The sequence below is a fragment of the Telopea speciosissima genome, chromosome 1 (assembly GCF_018873765.1).
Source record: "Telopea speciosissima isolate NSW1024214 ecotype Mountain lineage chromosome 1, Tspe_v1, whole genome shotgun sequence".
In the NCBI taxonomy this organism is placed as follows: domain Eukaryota; kingdom Viridiplantae; phylum Streptophyta; class Magnoliopsida; order Proteales; family Proteaceae; genus Telopea; species Telopea speciosissima.
The window spans coordinates 59,556,546-59,574,094 of NC_057916.1; the positions used below are offsets into that span (position 1 = coordinate 59,556,546).

General features: G+C 41.9%; 1 protein-coding gene across 2 annotated transcripts in view; it reads left to right on the top strand.

Annotated features, from left to right (window-relative positions):
* Positions 1-2,407: 2,407 nt before the first annotated feature.
* The window catches only part of LOC122662749, a 31,625-nt gene continuing 16,483 nt past the window's right edge, over positions 2,408-17,549 (top strand). The window contains exons 1-4 of one of the 2 annotated variants that reach the window (XM_043858471.1): positions 2,408-2,583; positions 2,701-2,938; positions 3,720-3,843; positions 3,950-4,287. In XM_043858471.1, the coding sequence (XP_043714406.1) occupies positions 2,510-2,583; positions 2,701-2,938; positions 3,720-3,843; positions 3,950-4,287 (774 nt within the window). In that variant the 5' untranslated portion in view covers positions 2,408-2,509. Of the gene's footprint in view, positions 2,584-2,699; positions 2,939-3,719; positions 3,844-3,949; positions 4,288-17,549 lie in introns of both variants that reach the window. The other variant, XM_043858477.1, reaches the window with a different exon arrangement.

Consider the following 17,549-nt stretch of genomic DNA (forward strand, 5'->3'; position numbering starts at 1 on the left):
CAGGTACACCAAGAACACCTCTGTAATTTATTGTATGCTCATTGGTCTCCATGAATATTCCGCTTGTTTTATTCTATCAAGTATTTGATCTTTCGTGGCTTGCTCAAGCAATGGCTAATAACACAAGAATGAAGTCTCTTGATGCGGCTGTGAAGAAGCTCTCCGAGGTCTCTATTGCCCTTAGTCAGCAATTCAAGGATAAAAAAACAACAATTTGAAACCCACAAACAACAAATGGATAATCAATAAGTGTTACTTAAATATTTGGTGAATCAAGTAATGCTAATAGGTTCCAAGATCGATCATTATTTGAGCAAAGGACCAATCCATGGTGCAGAATGGCCATAGAGATGACAATGGAAGGGTTTCTCACGTTGGCATGCCCTCCTTTCAATCCCGAATAATGATCTTAATACAATCCAAAGTTCCAAACACACTACTATCATCAAAATTCATAAAAACACTCCTCAAATAGTTTATCATCCAATACAATCCACTTGTCCATTAAAACATTCCTTTTAAAACATTGCCTACAACTAGAGACCACCACCTTCTTTGGCTAAACTACTTGGAACTTTTGCATTTCTTCTTGCTCTCTTCACTGCCATCTTTGCTCTCACCCTTTCTTGTATACACCCAATTGTCTCTGTAGAGGCAGCATTTGATATGGTTTGCCTTTGAGAGTTACTGGTATTAGCTTGATTGCTGGATCCACTTTGCTTTCTCTACACTAGCAAAAAAGCAACATGCATGTATATACAAATTTATGAAATAAGACTTGTTTAGAGGAAAGAAAACAAATATACCTTAGATGCCACCCTTTTTCTTTTACCACTAGCAGGTGTGCTGGTTGATGCTACCCCTTTCCGTTTCCCTTTCATTGGACCATCTTTGCAGGTTCTCTTGTTGTGGTCTACCTGCTTGCAAATGCTACATCTTACAAGTAACTGGTGCAGCAAGTCAGTGTGTGTGTATGTGCAAGTGACTGGTGCAATAGGACAGTGATGGGGGGTTTGCAAGTGAGTGGTGCAGCAGGCCAGTGGGGTGTGTGTGTGCAAGTGAGTGGTGCAGCAGGGCAGAGAGAGAGAGAGAGAGAGAGTGCGCTCTCTGTTACAGCAAGGGGCTTAAGGTGTGTGTGTGCTCTCTTGGCTGGAATTTGTCTCAAAAACTAGAATTGGGGATTGATTTGGCGGGAATTAGTCTTAGGAACCCTACAATAGGGTCCTCAAATCTGAAAATGCGGTGTGATGTTTTGTGAAGCAAAACCCTAAAACTAAGAGATTTCAACTCTAAAACTTGGTTTAACTCATGATAAGCATGAAGGAAACTGCAATCAAGCCTAAACACATAAATTTGTTTACAAATTGCAATAAAAACCCCAACACTAAGCTGTTCATGCATTCATGGATCCAAAAAAAAAAATTAAAAAATTAAAAAAATTTACAAATGATTTCAACTAAAAAAAAATCGATTTGGAAGCAATGGTTTTGTGAGAACTTACACTAAGAGGAACTGGGGCATCTTCAGTACTTACCAGAGTGAGGAAGAGCTTCGTCGGGGACTTCTCTACCTTCATCGCTCGATGCCGGGTTCTTTGGTCGTCGGTATGTATGGTTTGTCCCTCGACTTTGTCGACAATTGCAGAGGTGATTATACGATTGGTGAGGGTTTCTTCGTTCGATTGAGGAAGAAGAAGGATTTGGTTCCCTTCTTTTAATTGGAAGGGTAGAATAGGAACTTCATGTCATAAGAAGGATAGTATTGTCTTTAAAAAAATTAACCTGTTGACATCACTATTTAACAGTTAAAAGGTTAACCCATTAGAATCTGGGTTAAGGTTGATATTAGGGGTGTAAATGAATAGCTGAAATTTGTTTCCGAATCCATGTCTGTATCTGTTTAGCACTATCCGAATCCGTTCGAAAGCTAAACGAATGCGGATACGGATAGGCTATAGCTATCTGAAAAGCTATATTTACATGTAAACGAATAAAATATTCGATCCGTATCCGTATCCGTTTGACATTATCCGAATCCGTCCGAAAACTAATCGGATTCGATTGCGGATGCGGATATAGCACTATCCGAGCCGAATCCGATCTGTTTACATCCCTAGTTGATATTTACATTATTAAGGTGGGTGCGTTTAATAATGTCATATCTTTGGGGTGGCGCTGATAATTCTCCTAAACCATTTGCCCCCAAGCACTAAGCCCAAGGTTTCAAGAATATCAGCGAATCGAATCAGGAATCGCCAATTCCGATTTCCCACTTTAGGGTTTTCTCAAACCAAGCCGATTCTAATCCGAGTCGGACTTGGAATCTCGGCACTGACCGCTTCCGTAATCGATTACGAGTTTTAAACCACCTCAAGCCCATCCCATGTTCGGGACAGTATATTTTGTCCTCGCAGAGACCACAGAGCCTGGTTATCATGCCGGTCTGAGGTTACCGAGGAAGAAGAACGAAGACCTGTACCGAAACAGTCGCTTAGACACAATCAGAAGCGATGGCGGAAGAATCGGAGAAGAGGTTTCACTCGATAATGGACAAGCTGTTCCATTCTCCGAGACCAAGCAATCTGTAATATTCTTCCCCAAATCCCATTGATCTTTGTTGCTTCTCTCTTATCTTTGTTTGATATTTTGATCAATTTCGACGGATTGATGCTCATTATCTCATTTGATGTTCTTGAAAATTCAATTTTGATAGTTCACCTGGAACCGAACAACCTTTGAGATGTAAAAAACGCAAGAATTCGATGTCTAATGCGTTGATGGCGGAATCTAACTCGGAAGGAGATGTTGTCGGAGGTTTGAAGCGTCAGGTGGTCTCTGTTGGGTCAAAGCAGACTCCGTTGTGCAGACCATGGGATCGAGGGGATCTTATGAGGAGGTTAGCTACATTCAAGTCGATGACATGGTTCGGAAAACCCAAGGTTCAATTGCAGCATTCTCTTCATTCTCACCTCTTCATCTTGTGCTTTTAATACCTCCTTGTTTATTTAAGCACAGAAATCAACTGGTATAGATACATCACTAAATAGATCATTTTATTTTTTTAAATTGTTTGATGAGTTCCTATGAATCCATGGCATTTGATTGGTAATTTATGTTGATTTTGTAATTATATTTGTATTGGAATTAAAATGGAACCCTAAATGGTGCAAATTTTTATTGACACAAGACTTCTCTATCGGTGGCTCTCGGTGAGTCCTGTTGCTTACTTGCTTAGTTCAATTGGATTCTTGAACTGTCTAGAGGTGTTATCTTAAATCACAAGCGGTGAAAGGCATTTCATTACTAGTGCATGGTACTTGTGAATAAGTCTATCAGAATCTCTGGAAATTTGAAGGCATCTCAACTTCATGTATCTATTTAACAGGGTATCCAACATCAATTTGGGATAGAGCTTCTTCTCCTTCTTCATAAGCATTGTTTTGAGCAATGGGAGATGGGTATCAGAGGGTCAAAACGTTATGTTTTTTCTTTTAACTCCCTAACTGATAGATGGTCAGGATTCTATCAGGAAATTTTCATATTTTATTCATGGGATAATTGGAAACAGATATTTGTATGAGTTTTTTGAGTACTGTACTATCTGTCTGATGATTATACTCCATGTTCTTGACTTCAGGAAGGTGGGTGCTAAATATTTTCTTATTGCAGTGTTTTCTTAAAGCAAACTGCCTTTGTTAATGATGATCTTATTTTATGCAGGTAGTAACTGCTGTAAACTGTGCGAGGAGAGGTTGGATTAATGTAGAGATGGACATCATAGCTTGTGAGTCATGTGGAGCACGTCTCTTATTTTCTACTCCCTCATCATGGTCACAGCAGCAAGGTATTCAGTATGCTATTGTAGTTAGTCTGATACAAAGTCATGTGAATTATTGAGAATATTCTGATGTGTTGAAATCAACTTGAAATTTTATCATGTCACCTCTCAGTTGAAAAAGCGGCTGCAGTGTTCAGCTTGAAGCTGGATAATGGACACAAGCAACTTTGCCCATGGATTGACAATGCTTGTGATGAAACACTAGCACAGTTTCCACCCATGCCTCTTGCAGCTTTAGTTGATGCATACCAAGAACGTTCTTCTGCACTCTTGAGACTTTCAGCTCTTCCTATGATTTCACCTTCAACCATTGATCACACGAGGAGCCCTCAGATGGATCGCTTTCTGGAGCAATCTTCAGTGCTGGATTATAGTTTTGGATCTTTTCACAATCCTAGCATCGAGTTCCTGGACAACAGTGAAACTTTATCTGCCAGATTGTATTTTCAGGTTTGACACTTGTATGCCAGCGCAATCTATTGTTGTGATTTGTAGCTTCAAATATTATGTTTTCATTTCTCGGTGGCACATTAAGCAACACTTGACTGAATGGGTTGTTATTGACCACTCAATATCTACATATGATGTTTCCTGCAACGATTGGTTATCAGTGTTGTTTTTTCTGGCGCACTATTAGGAGAGTGATTCTACTGGTTTCTTAAACAAATGCCTTCCGCCCAGCCAAAAATGTTTTCCAGATGCTTCACGGCATTCATCTGCTAGAGACATTCCCAATGATACTGTACGGACAATAGGTCATAGCCAGCCTGCTTTTGGCATTCTAATTGAGCGAGCCAATTTGATCCAATCATTTTGTGATGTTCAAAGCATTGTATGCTGCACAAACAAATCAGATGGCCATGTATTATTCCATTTGTGCTTCTTCTTAAGGTTCATTCCATGTATTTGAAAAGTCTTTGTATAAGCGGCTTTGGCTAAACATGGAGCTTCTTTCTTCCTTTGCTATGCAGCCACTTCATTCATACCCACAGCCTTTCAGTGATAAAATTCGTAAACTTCTTCCGCTTTCTTGTGCCATTAGGTTTTTCAGAGGTATCATTGATTCTTATAAGTAACAAGTTTCTTTAATTAAGAAGCTTTAAGCTCTTTTAAAATGTGGCCTTCGTGCTATTAATGATTTCCTGTGTCATGCTCATGTAACTTGTATACCCATTCATAGCTTGCCAACTTCTGACTCCTTGACTCGCCCAAATTGACTCCACTCCTAAGCACAAGGAATTCACTCATAGTGATAACTCTGGATGCTCAGAAATCCTTGACTGAAGGGTAATGCAGTCCTTGAAACTCTAAATCCCAATTCAGAATTTAGGGTTAACTAGGCTGCTGACAGGACCAGGTATAAATGTACGGTTCTGAAACTTGGGGTTGTCTAAGTAGGTTTCAGACAGCAATTGATAGATCAAGACACAGAATGATATGTAGGGATTTAACAGATTATGTCAATAACAGTTTCAGAAATCAGCACACAATAATGAAGTCTGTCATAATAGTAGAAAAGACAGTAATTTTGAATATCAACTAAATGAGAGTCTGAATTAGTTAATAAATCTGAACTCAGATAAAGAATATAGAAAGGACAGTCAACAGAGTATGCATATTTATATATTCAGAAAGAAAATACGAATTGAGCAGGATAGGCATAATAGATAAGGTAGTAAGGTACTAGAAGAAATAGAAGAAACAGGTATTGATTAGGTATTTATTTGATTCAAGCTGACCTGTTTCAGATTGTTTCATAGGGAAATCCTTGCTGAAATCCTGTGATGTTTGCAACAGAGAATAGTAATACCAACCGAAGGAAGGAATCTTCTGCTGGTGATGCAGAGCGATACCTGTTGAAACTGAAGAAGAAATAGTAAGAGGAGAAGAGAAGTTCAATAGGAGAGAAAATAAAAGAAGAAGAAGAGAGCTCGCTGGAGACAGAAGAGAGAAAGGAACAGAATTGATTGGGGGAGAAAGGGGAAGAGAGGAGTCTCACTAATCAGTATCCTAATAAAAAAACTTCTGTTTTCATTCTCTGTCGATTGGAGAGGTATTACAACTCTTAAATAAAAAAAATCTATAATCCCTTTTGTCGTTAACTTCCTAACAAGAAATACAAATTAAAAACAGAAATAAGACTTGCGTGTCATAGAAAGAAAGATAAGCTTTCCCACTAGCCTTTGGTACTTTCCTGCATCAACAAGAGAGGGACCACAAGCTTCTCCAAATTTGTGGTTCTGCTCAATAAGAGAGCTTGCTGGTGTGCAGCCTAACATCCTTGTATCTGTCAACAAATTGAAAACAAACTTCTGTTGGCATATGTTGATTCCTCTCTTGGACCTTGATACTTCAATCCCTAAGAAGTACTTCAAGGGACCTAGATCTTTGATTTCAAACTGTTGAGCCAAGTAGATCTTCAGTTTATTTATCTTAGCTGTGTCATCTCTAGGGACCACAATATCATCAACATAGACAATAAGGGCTGTAATGTTACCATTGCCCCGCTTGGTAAAGAGAGTGTGATCAGCTTGACTCTGGGAATACCCATTCTTCAGAATAGCGTGCCGGAACTGGAAGTGCTCAAACCATGCTTTTGGTGACTGTTTGAGACCATATAGTGCCTTCTTGAGAAGACAAACTTTCCCTTTAGCTGAAGGCATGTTGAAGCCTGGTGGAGTTTGTTAAACAGTAATGGCCACTGAAAGGGGGGGTGAATCAATGGACTATAAAACTTTTCCCTCCAACAGGTTCACCTCCTGGTTCACCTGTTGAGATCTTTAACACGCACCACAACCACCCACACAGTCTTCTCAAAAGACACATAGGCACACAATCACACTCTAATAGCAATCCTGACTCAGTCTCATACAACCACAGTCACTGATACTGCTGCCAAGAGCTGCTAAACCAAGTGCTGCCAAGAGCTGATGCTATCACATAATATGACACTCAACCACACATACTACTGGCACATATAATCACATACACACCCCAGCCTGACAGTCAAAGGCTCTACCAGGTGTGTACACCCATCCTGCAGAAAAGCACTTCTAACTAAAACTAGCAATCATCCACAACACAAAGAAATATGTGCTTCGGCAGTTTGCCTACGTGCACGGAGTAATGGTCACTCAGACCTCAGCATCTACTCATCACTAATTTTTCCAGCATAAAACTGAGAGGCCGCACCTACGGCAGATGATGTTTTAGTCACACCTATGGCTCAGGACATGTGACCTGCTTCTATCCCTAAGTATAGAGACAAAGGTTTTACCCTCAATGGTTTCCCAGCACCCACTAGTAACCAACACTGTGTCCAGATGCAACTGGACAACTCAATAAAAATACTTGGGCTTATATGAATGCCCTACAATGTCAAGCACATCTAGCATAGGTCTCAACATGCAGCCCTATTGCTAGCATATACAATGAATACCGAAATACACAAATTACAAAGTCAAGAGATAGAAATTCTCACAACGATGCACTGTCTCTGATTCCTGGTATTCGTAGATCGAGTTTGGCAACTCTGGTGGCTCATTGGAATCTTCAACTTCTCCCAATTTGATGGAGAATTGGAATCTTCAAGTGTACACTGTCACTGAAGTCCTGGAGTGGTTCCTGGCAGTGTGAGAAGCTACTGTCTTCTTCCCTTCTCTCTTCTTTTCCTTTTCTTTCCTTTCTCTTTCTCTTTCTTTTCCTTTTCTTTCCTTTCTCTTTCTTTTCTTTTCTTTTTTTTTCTTTTCCTTTCTTCTTTCTTTCTTCCACCGAATCTGAGATGAGCCCTTGCTTCCTTGATTTTTTTCTCCTTCCTTTTTCACTTCTTTTACCTTTCTCCTTTTCCCCTTTCTTTCTTGGCTGCAAGCCTGCGACCACGAAGAGAGGTTATGGTTCTATGATTTCAGACCATCAATGGCCTCTAAGAAAGCTAGACACATGAGATGGAGAAGGTGACTCAAACCATGAATGCACACATCACCTATTCAGGGCTGCAACCCATATTCCGGCGATCTTTGCTACTCTTCTCGCTTCTCTGAGTACACCAATAGATTCCTCTTGAAAAATCACCGAAAATAAAAAAAAAGATCACCTCATTTCGATACCAGATGAGTAAGATATCGCGTTTTGAAGTTGGACCATTCATAGGACTTGAAATAGAATCTAGAGGGCTGTGTATAAGTGCGCGTGCAAGCATCATATCGGTGCTTGATTCTACGCTACGCCAGTGCACCAGTACACGTAACAACGTCCGCCAGATCTTCTTGTTGAAATCCACATGATTTTCGTACGTCAGATCACTCAAGATCTCGTCCGTTAGATCAGCGTCACGTGATAGAGTCAATGTCAAAGGTTGACAGTGGCAGGTTGACTTTTCGCGCTCTTATTGGCTGTCTTGTATGTAGGCCTGCGAACCGTCAGATCTGTCGGTGAAGTCTCCGGAAAGATCTTAGACTGTTGGATCGTCATCAAATATATCTTAAACTGGCAAGGCTCATGAGATCCTCCTAAAGAGAATCTTTTCTGGGCGCTTCTCTACACAGGCGCTGCACGTGATCAGGGATCACAAGGGTCTACAGATCTGGATTATATCTGACCATATATTCAAATTTAAAAAACTTGGAACGATGTAGATTGCACGATCATAATCTTTTATCTTCTTGACCAACTAGAACACCAAAAATGGAATCTAGGCCATAACTTTTTTGTTTTAGCTCCGATTTGAGCGCCGTTTGCGGTCACGTGTCCGTGACGATGAGCACTACCAATCAAAATTAGCCACATCGGCAAAATCCTTATTGATTTCCTCAGGGAACCCAAAAACAATTTGAATTGACTAAATTGCCCTTCATTTTAGGTGACCAAACGGGAATCGATGTAACTTTGCCGTTTGAACTCGGAATTGCGCGATTCCAGTTGCGTTCCAAAGAGGACTCGACGAACTAAAATATGCATGTAGAATGCTCCGCCTAGTTCTATCATTATACCCTCCAAAAATGGCGACGAACACGTTGCTAGTGTGGAAACCTATGAAATCAACATTCTTAATGTACCTAGCCTTCACCCAAGGCTGTTTAAGGTTTCCAAACACTGCAATGAACAATCTAATGCTGCCACATATTCCCCGGATGCTCCAGCATCATTGCCAACATTTCACATCATTGTCAAATGACCAAAATGCCCTTGTGAGCTGTGTTAACACTCCATAGACCTCTGTGATTGACAAAATCACCAACATACTACTGGATGCTCTCTGTCACCTGTCTAGGCCATTTGTACTCTGTAAAATTACATTAATACCCTTGAATGCTGTCCATGCCTAAAAATGACAGAAATGCCCCTGGATGACTCCCAAACACTATGGGGCCTCTGTATACACTGCTAAACCCCTGTAATGATGTTGTTTCCATTGTGAACACTTTAAGAACTACTGGGGATGCTGGGGATACTATCCAGTCATTGCCTACACTACCATAAGCATGTCTACTTAATTAGAATGTTGCCTGAATTGGCCTGAGCTCTGTAACTACACCAAGATGCATTGTGTTGACACCAACAACACATATGCACTATGTTGACAACAATGACAACCAACACACAATCACTGCCATCTGCACTGTGTGTTCAATAATCTCTCCCTTTGGAATTGTTGTCAACACATCATGAGCAAAATATCATCAAAAGTCATCCATGCTCATGAGTCTCTCTCTCTCCCCCTTGACAATAATTGCAAAGGGCTGAAGTGGGATGCCTTCCACCTTCAGTAGAGACTCTCTCCACCTTAGACTCCCCCTAAGTCCAATCTCTGCTCTATGCTACTGAGCACAACTGCCTGAGAATACTCCCCCTGCCTGGGATATCTCTATGCCAACTGGTGTCTCTATCTCCTGTATCATAGTTGTCACGGCGGTTAGGCGACCCAAGGCGGTGGAGAGGGCTAAAGTTCAAGGCGACACCAACTAAGTGTACAAGGCGCTCGCCTAGGCGACCAAGGTGCCCAAGTCGGCCAAGGCGCCTGGCCTTGGCGACGCCTTGACAACTATGTCGACCTGTATATCTGAGAACACCATCTTTGGCATCAGTACCAAAGAATTCCATTTAACTCCTCATGAGTCCAAACTAAAAGTAGCAACAACAAAAATAATCCATATATCCATCTGCTGCCTCTGACAATCACCTCACCTGAGCAATCTCTCACAGTGTGGGATACAAGCACCTATAGGAGTGCCCACTGCATCTTCCTATCCTACAGGTGTGAATTTTCAAACTACATAGGAGTGCCCATACGCATCTTCCCTATCCTATGAGTTGAAAATTCAATTGTTCATCTCTACCTGATATCCACCCAACACTGCTCAACAGAACAAGTCTTGTCCCAAGTGGATACATACGACTAAAACCAACTGCAGCTCACAACTGCAACACCATCACCAGCTGTCTGACATAAACCTCTGCATCCAGTCAAAATAAAATATCACTCCCCCTATCACGAGTGCTAAAATATCGAACTCTGCCCAAGTCAGACAATCATCATACTCACTGAAGAATTGTACTCTGACAACTGTCTCTGAAAGTAATACCAACTGAAACTCTGACCCATATTGATGCACATAAAATTGACTATTGGCTGCCACATTCATCAACTGCAAACCTCTGACATCACTACTGACATCTCACTAACTACTCTGTTCTCTGACTGTCCTGAAACTGCTCATCTGATGACTGCCATATCCACCAAATGCAACAACACTGTCGAGAACTGCACTGTGTGTCAACTGATGTCTCCAATCCAAGCACTGCTACAGGAGCTCTATTGCTATAATTTGAGTCCTGTTGGGGGCACTAATGAACATCTAGTGAGCTCCCCCTCTCTTGTGTACCTAGTGCTTGGGAGGTGTGCCCACTCCCACACCCAAGCTGAGTGGTGTGAGGGTGGTGAGTGTAGCTGCACATACCTCAGTGTGCCTCTCTTTCCATGTAGTGATTGTGTGTTGGTTGTCATTGTTGTCAACATAGTGCATATGTGTTGTTGGTGTCAACACAATGCATCCTGGTGTAGTTACAGAGCTCAGGTCAGTTCAGGCAACATTTTGGTTGAGTAGACATGCTTATGGCAGTGTAGGCAGGGATTGGATAGTGTCCCCAGCATCCCCAGTAGTTCTTAAAGTGTTCACAGTGGTAGTGACATCATTACAGGGGTTTAGCAGTGTATACAGAGGCCTTATAGTGTTTGGGAGTCATCCAGGGGCATTTCTGTCATTTTTAGGCATGGACAGCATTCAGGGGTATTTATGTAATTTTACAGAGTACAAATGGCCTAGACAGGTGATAGAGAGCATCCAGCAGTATGTTGGTGATTTTGTCAGTCACAGAGGTCTATGGAGTGTTGACACAACTCACAGGGGCATTTTGGTCATTTGACAGTGATGTGAAATTTTGGCAATGATGCTGGAGCATCCGGGGATTATGTGGCAGCATGAGATTGTTCATTGCAGTGTTTGGAAGCCTTAAACAGCCTTGGGTGAAGGCTAGGTGCATTAAGAATGTTGATTTCATAGGTTTCCGCACTAGCAGCGTGTTCGTCTGTATTTTTGGAGGGTATAATGACAGAACTAGGCGGAGCATTCTACATGAATATTTTAGTTCGTCGAGTCCTCTTTGGAATGCAACTGGAATCGAGCAATTTCGAGTTCAAACGGCAAAGATACATCGATTCCCGTTTGGTTACCTAAAATGAAGGGCAATTTAGTCAATCTGATTTGTTTTTGGGTTCCCTGAGGAAATCAGTAAGGATTTTGCTGATGTGGCTAATTTTGATTGGTAGTGCTCATTGTCACGAACAAGTGGCCGCAAACGGCGCTCAAATCGGAGCTAAAACGAAAAAGTTATGGCCTAGATTCCATTTTTGGTGTTCTGGTTGGTCAAGAAGATAAAAGATTCTGATCGTGCAATCTACATCGTTCCAAGTTTTTGAAATTTGAATATACGGTCAGATATAATCCAGATCTGTAGAACCTTGTGATCCCTGATCACGTGCAGCACCTGTGTAGAGAAGTGCCCAGAAAAGATTCTCTTTGGGAGGATCTTATGAGCCTTGCCAGTTTAAGATATATTTGATGACGATCCAACAGTCTAAGATCTTTCCCGCCTTCACCGACAGGTCTGACGGCTCGCAGGCCTCCGTACGAGACAGCCAATAGGAGCGCAAAACGTCAACCTGCCACTGTCAGCCTTTGACATTGACTCTATCACGTGATGTTGATCTAACGGACGATATCTTGAGCGATCTGACGTACGAAAATCATGTGGATTTCAACAAGAAGATCTGACGGACGTTATGTGTACTGGTGCACTGACGTAGCGTAGAATCAAGCGCCGATATGATGCTTGCACGCGCACTTATACACAACCCTCTAGATTCTATTTCAAGTCCTGTGAATGGTCCAACTTCAAAACACGATATCTTACTCATCCAGTATCGAAATGAGGTGAGCTTTTTTTTGATTTTGGGTGATTTTTCAAGAGGAATCTATTGGTGTACTCAGAGAAGCGAGAAGAGTAGCAGAGATCGCCGGAATATGGGTTGCAGCCCTAAATAGGTGATGTGTGCATTCATGGTTTGAGTCACCTTCTCCATCTCATGTGTCTAGCTTTCTTAGAGGCCATTGATGGTCTGAAATCATAGAACCAGAATCTCTCTTCGTGGTTGCAGGCTTGCAGCCAAGAAAGAAAGGGGAAAAGGAGAAAGGTAAAAGAAGTGAAAAAGGAAGGAGAAAAAAAACAAGGAAGCAAGGGCTCATCTTAGATTCGGTGGAAGAAAGAAAGAAGAAAGGAAAAGAAAAAAAAAAGAAAAGAAAAGAAAGAGAAAGGAAAGAAAAGGAAAAGAAAGAGAAAGGAAAGAAAAGGAAAAGAAAGGAAAGGAAAGGAAAAGAAGAGAGAAGGAAAGAAGACAGTAGCTTTCCACACTGCCAGGAACCACTCCAGGACTTTAGTGACAGTGCACACTTGAAGATTCCAATTCTCCATCAAATTGGGAGAAGTTGAAGATTCCAATGAGCCACCAGAGTTGCCAGACTCGATCTACGGATAACAGGAATTGGAGACACTGCATAGTTGTGAGAATTTCTATCTCTTGACTTTGTAATTTGTGTATTTTGGTATTCATTGTATATGCTAGCAGTAGGGATGCATGTTGAGACCTATGCTAGATGTGCTTGACATTGTAGGGCATTCATATAAGCCCAAGTATTTTTATTGAGTTGTCCAGTTGCATCTGGACACAGTGTTGGTTACCAGTGGGTGTTGGGAAACCATTAGGGGTAAAACCCTTGTCTCTATACTTAGGGATAGAAGCAGGTCAGATGTCCTGAGTCATAGGTGTGACTAAAACATCATCTGCCGTGGGTGCGGCCTCTTTATGCTGGGAAAATAGTGATGAGTAGATGCTGAGGTCTGAGTGACCATTACTCCGTGCACATAGGCAAACTGCCAAAGTACGTATTTCTTTGTGTTGTTGATGATTGCTTGCTTTGGTTAGAAATGTTTTTCTGCAGGATGGGTGTACACACCTGGTAGAGCCTTTGACTGTCAGGCTGGGGTGTGTATGTGATTATATGTGCCAGTAATGTGTGTGGTTGAGTGTCATATTGTGTGATAGCATCAGCTCTTGGCAGCACTTGGTTTAGCAGCTCTTGGCAGCAGTATCAGTGACTGTGGTTGTATGAGACTGAGTCAGGATTGCTATTAGAGTATGATTGTGTGCCTGTGTGTCTTTTGAGAAGACTGTGTGGGTGGTTGTGGTGAGTGTTAAAGATCTCAACAGGTGAACTAGGAGGTGAACCTGTTGGAGGGAAAAGTTTTATAGTCCACTGATTCACCCCCCTCTCAGTGGCCATTACTGTTCAACAATTGGTATCAGAGCGCTGTAACTACACCAAGATGCATTGTGTTGACACCAACAACACATATGCACTGTGTTGACAACCAACACACAATCACTGCCATCTGCACTGTGTGTTCAACAAAGTTTGCATGTACACTTCCTCTTCTAAGTCACCATGAAGGAAGGCATTCTTGACATCTAACTGATATAATGACCAATGTTTATTGGCAGCCAAAGATAAAAGAATTGTTATAGAGTTGTGCTTAGCTACATGGGTAAATGTCTCTTGATAGTCAATTCCATAGTCTTAACTGTACCTCTTGGCCACCAATCATGCTTTGTATCTCTCAACAGTGCCATCAAATTTATATTTGATTGTGTAAACCCATCTACATCCAACTGGGACATGTCCCCTGGGAAGATCCACTAGTTGGCAAGTACCATTCTTCTCAAGAACCATCATCTTCTCAGACATAGCTTGTCTCTACTTTGGGTCAGACATAGCCTCAGTAACACTCCTGGGAATAGAAGCAGTAGAGAGAGCAGCAATAAAGGCAAGACCTATAGGAGAAAGAGCATTATAGGAAACAAACTGGGCTATAGGATTAGTACAAGCTCTTTTCCCTTTTCTAATAGCAATAGGAAGGTCTAAATCAGATGGAGGGGAAGGGATGCCACCTAATTGAGGAGAATGAATCTCAGGATATGGACCTGGATCCAAAGAGGACTCTTGGCAGGTCTTCTTTCCTTTACTCTTCAAGCTTTCACCCTTTTTGTAATGAAGGTGGTAATCCTTCTCATTGCCAGAACTACTTTCAACATTCACACCTGATTGATCATCAGTATCAACCACATCCACAGTCCTGTGTTTTCCAATGTCAAGCATAAAAGGAGAGATAGGGAGAGGAGAATGAAGGAACTCAGCCGCCTGTTCACTTCCACAATTCTCCCCCTAAAGAGGATGTTAAGAAGGGGCAAAGAAAGGGACAGATTCAAGAAATGTGACATCTTTGGAGAGAAGACACCGACGAGAAGAAGGATGATAACACTTGTAGCTTTTGGAAGTAGAAGAATACCCAAGAAAGAGGCACTTGAGAGCTTTGGGATCAAGTTTAGTGCGATGAGATTTGTTAACATGTAAATAACAAACACAGCCAAAGACTTTGGGAGGAAGAGAGAAAGCAGAAACTTGTGGAGATAAGGTTTCTCAGGGAGATTTGGAGCCAAGGAGTTTTGTAGGCATGCGATTGATGAGAAAAGAAGCAGTGAGAAGAGCTTCAGACCAGAAGGTCTTAGGAACATGCAGCCCAAAGAGAAGACTCCGAGTAACCTCCAATAAATGGCGGTTTTTTCTCGCAGCTACCCCATTTTGTTGGGGTGTGTCAACACACGCTAGCTGATGGATAATGCCATTATCAGTAAAAAAGGTTTGGAGGCCACCAAACATATACTCCCCCCCTTTATCAGAACGAACAATTTGGATCCAAGTATCAAACTGAGTAAGAATCATTTGATAAAAATGCTTAAATGCATCACAGACATCACTTTTATGCTTCAAAAGAACAGTCCAAGTAGCACGAGAAAAATCATCAACAAAAGAAACAAAGTAACGATAACCAAATAAAGAGGTAGTAGGGGAAGGTCCCCAAACATCAGTATGCACAATATGAAAAGAAGAAGCAGATTTATTACCATGATATGGATAAGGTGAACGACAGTGCTTGGCAAACAAACATGGTTCACAATGAAAAACATGAGAAGAGGCAATAGAAGAAAATAAGTGAGGTAACTGTTTCCTCATTACAACAAAAGAAGGATGGCCAAGACGACGATGCCATAACATAACAAAATCCACAGAACTACTATCATTACGTTCTCACACATGGGACTGAGTTGTGGGCAAAAAAGGTTCAAAAAGATAAAGGCCTTGCTCCTCACGACCGCTACCAATAATCCTCTTCGTCACCAAATCCTAAAACAGATAATAAGAAGAAAAAAAGGTGATAACATTTCAAAGATTTAGTCAAATGACTCACAGATAAGAGATTAAGAAGGGTAAGGTTAGGGACATGAAGAACTGAGGTAAGAGAAATGGATGATGTAACAAGGATACTACCCTTAGCAGAGATGGAGGAAAGGGAGCCATCAGCTACCCGAACCTTATCCTTACCAGAACAAATGGTATAGGAATCATAATAATGGGATGTATCAGTCATGTGGTCAGTACCACCAGAGTCAATGACCCACAACTGGGCTGCAGTAGAAGCTAAGGTAGAGACCTGCAAAGCGAAGGATGAAGAGGAACTAGCTACTGTGGGTCTAGCAGATGTGCTCAGCTGTGACATCACCCTGCGAAACACTGCATCTGCCAGAGTGGAGTCATCCTGGGTTGCATCGGCCTCAGTCATAATTGAGTGTGCTCCTCGAGCTCCCCCTCTACGGCCACCACGAGCACCTCCCCGTGTTCCAGGAGGACGACCATGAAGAGTCCAACACCTATCCTTGGTATGGCCAGATCGCCCACAATGATCACATTTAAACCTTGTCTCAACTGCTCTGTCTTCCCCATGGTTAGGCCCTTGGCCTCTATCACCCCCACGGGTGTCCCAGAAAGAACTAGAATGGAGAGCTGATTTCTCAAGAGATGACACTGAAGCTGATTCCATAGCAACACGCCGAGTCTCCTCACTCTGTAAGTAGCTACAAACCTCATCAAGAGATGGAAGAGGGGACCGGCCCAAAATCTGAAGCCTGATTGGCTCATAATCAGGGTTCAGGCCATCAAGTAAAGTAAAGACACGTTCCTTCTCAAGGGTGCGATACACCTTTGCTTCATCCTCTGGGTTGGTCAATTGAAGATCCCTGTAGTGGTCATCCTCCTCTAAGAGACTAATATAGGCATTGTAGTACTCAGAAATAGTCCTGTCACCTTGCCTCATTGAATTAATTTTTTAGTGGAGTTGATAGACCTTGGCGGAGTCGCCTACTCTGTCAAATGTCTGGGAGAAACTGTCCCAAATTGCCTTGGCAGTTTCTTTTCTCATAAATCTTCTCCCAATCTCGGGCTTATTGGAGAAGATTAGCCATGTAATGACTGTAGAATTTTCGGTCTCCCATTTCTTATAGGTAGGAGAGCCAACCTCTGGGGCTTTAATAACACCTGTAATATACCCAAGCTTCCCTTTACTCCTAAGGGACAGCTTCACTGAATGTGACTAATCTAAGTAATTAGTGTTGTCAAGCTTAACAATGGAAATCTGTGGATGTGAGTTCTCATATACAAGCTGAGGAGCTGTTCGAGTGGGCTGTGAATCAGCCGAACCAAGCCCAGAAGTCGAAGAATCACCCATCTTGTAGGGGAAGAGACACTCGACCATAAACTAGGATACCAATCCAAATGGGGAGTACACACTCAACCCAAATAAGGACTTCATCACAAGAAGAATATTCCAGCAAGGTAGAGGTGAAGCAAAAAAACTGAACAGAACTTCACTCCAACATTTTCAGAAATAAAGAACAACTCAAATCAGTGCCAAAACCTCAAATAGAGGTGTCCACAATCACTCCACAGCAGCAAAGGAAGCCCATTATGCTAAAAAAGAAAGAGCAAGAAGATTCCAGCAATATCAGGTTTACCTGGGCAGAGAAGAACCTTCATGAAACTGAGATATACTCAAATGCAAGCAACATCCAGCAAGGGAGAGCATAGGAGGCACAAAGAGGACTAAAAAACGATGCTAGTGAGCTGCTTCAAGAGCCAAATACATGCCAAGATGTAGACAAACCAGGGACTGCAACAGAGAGCTGGCAGAAACCCTAGCAGAATCGT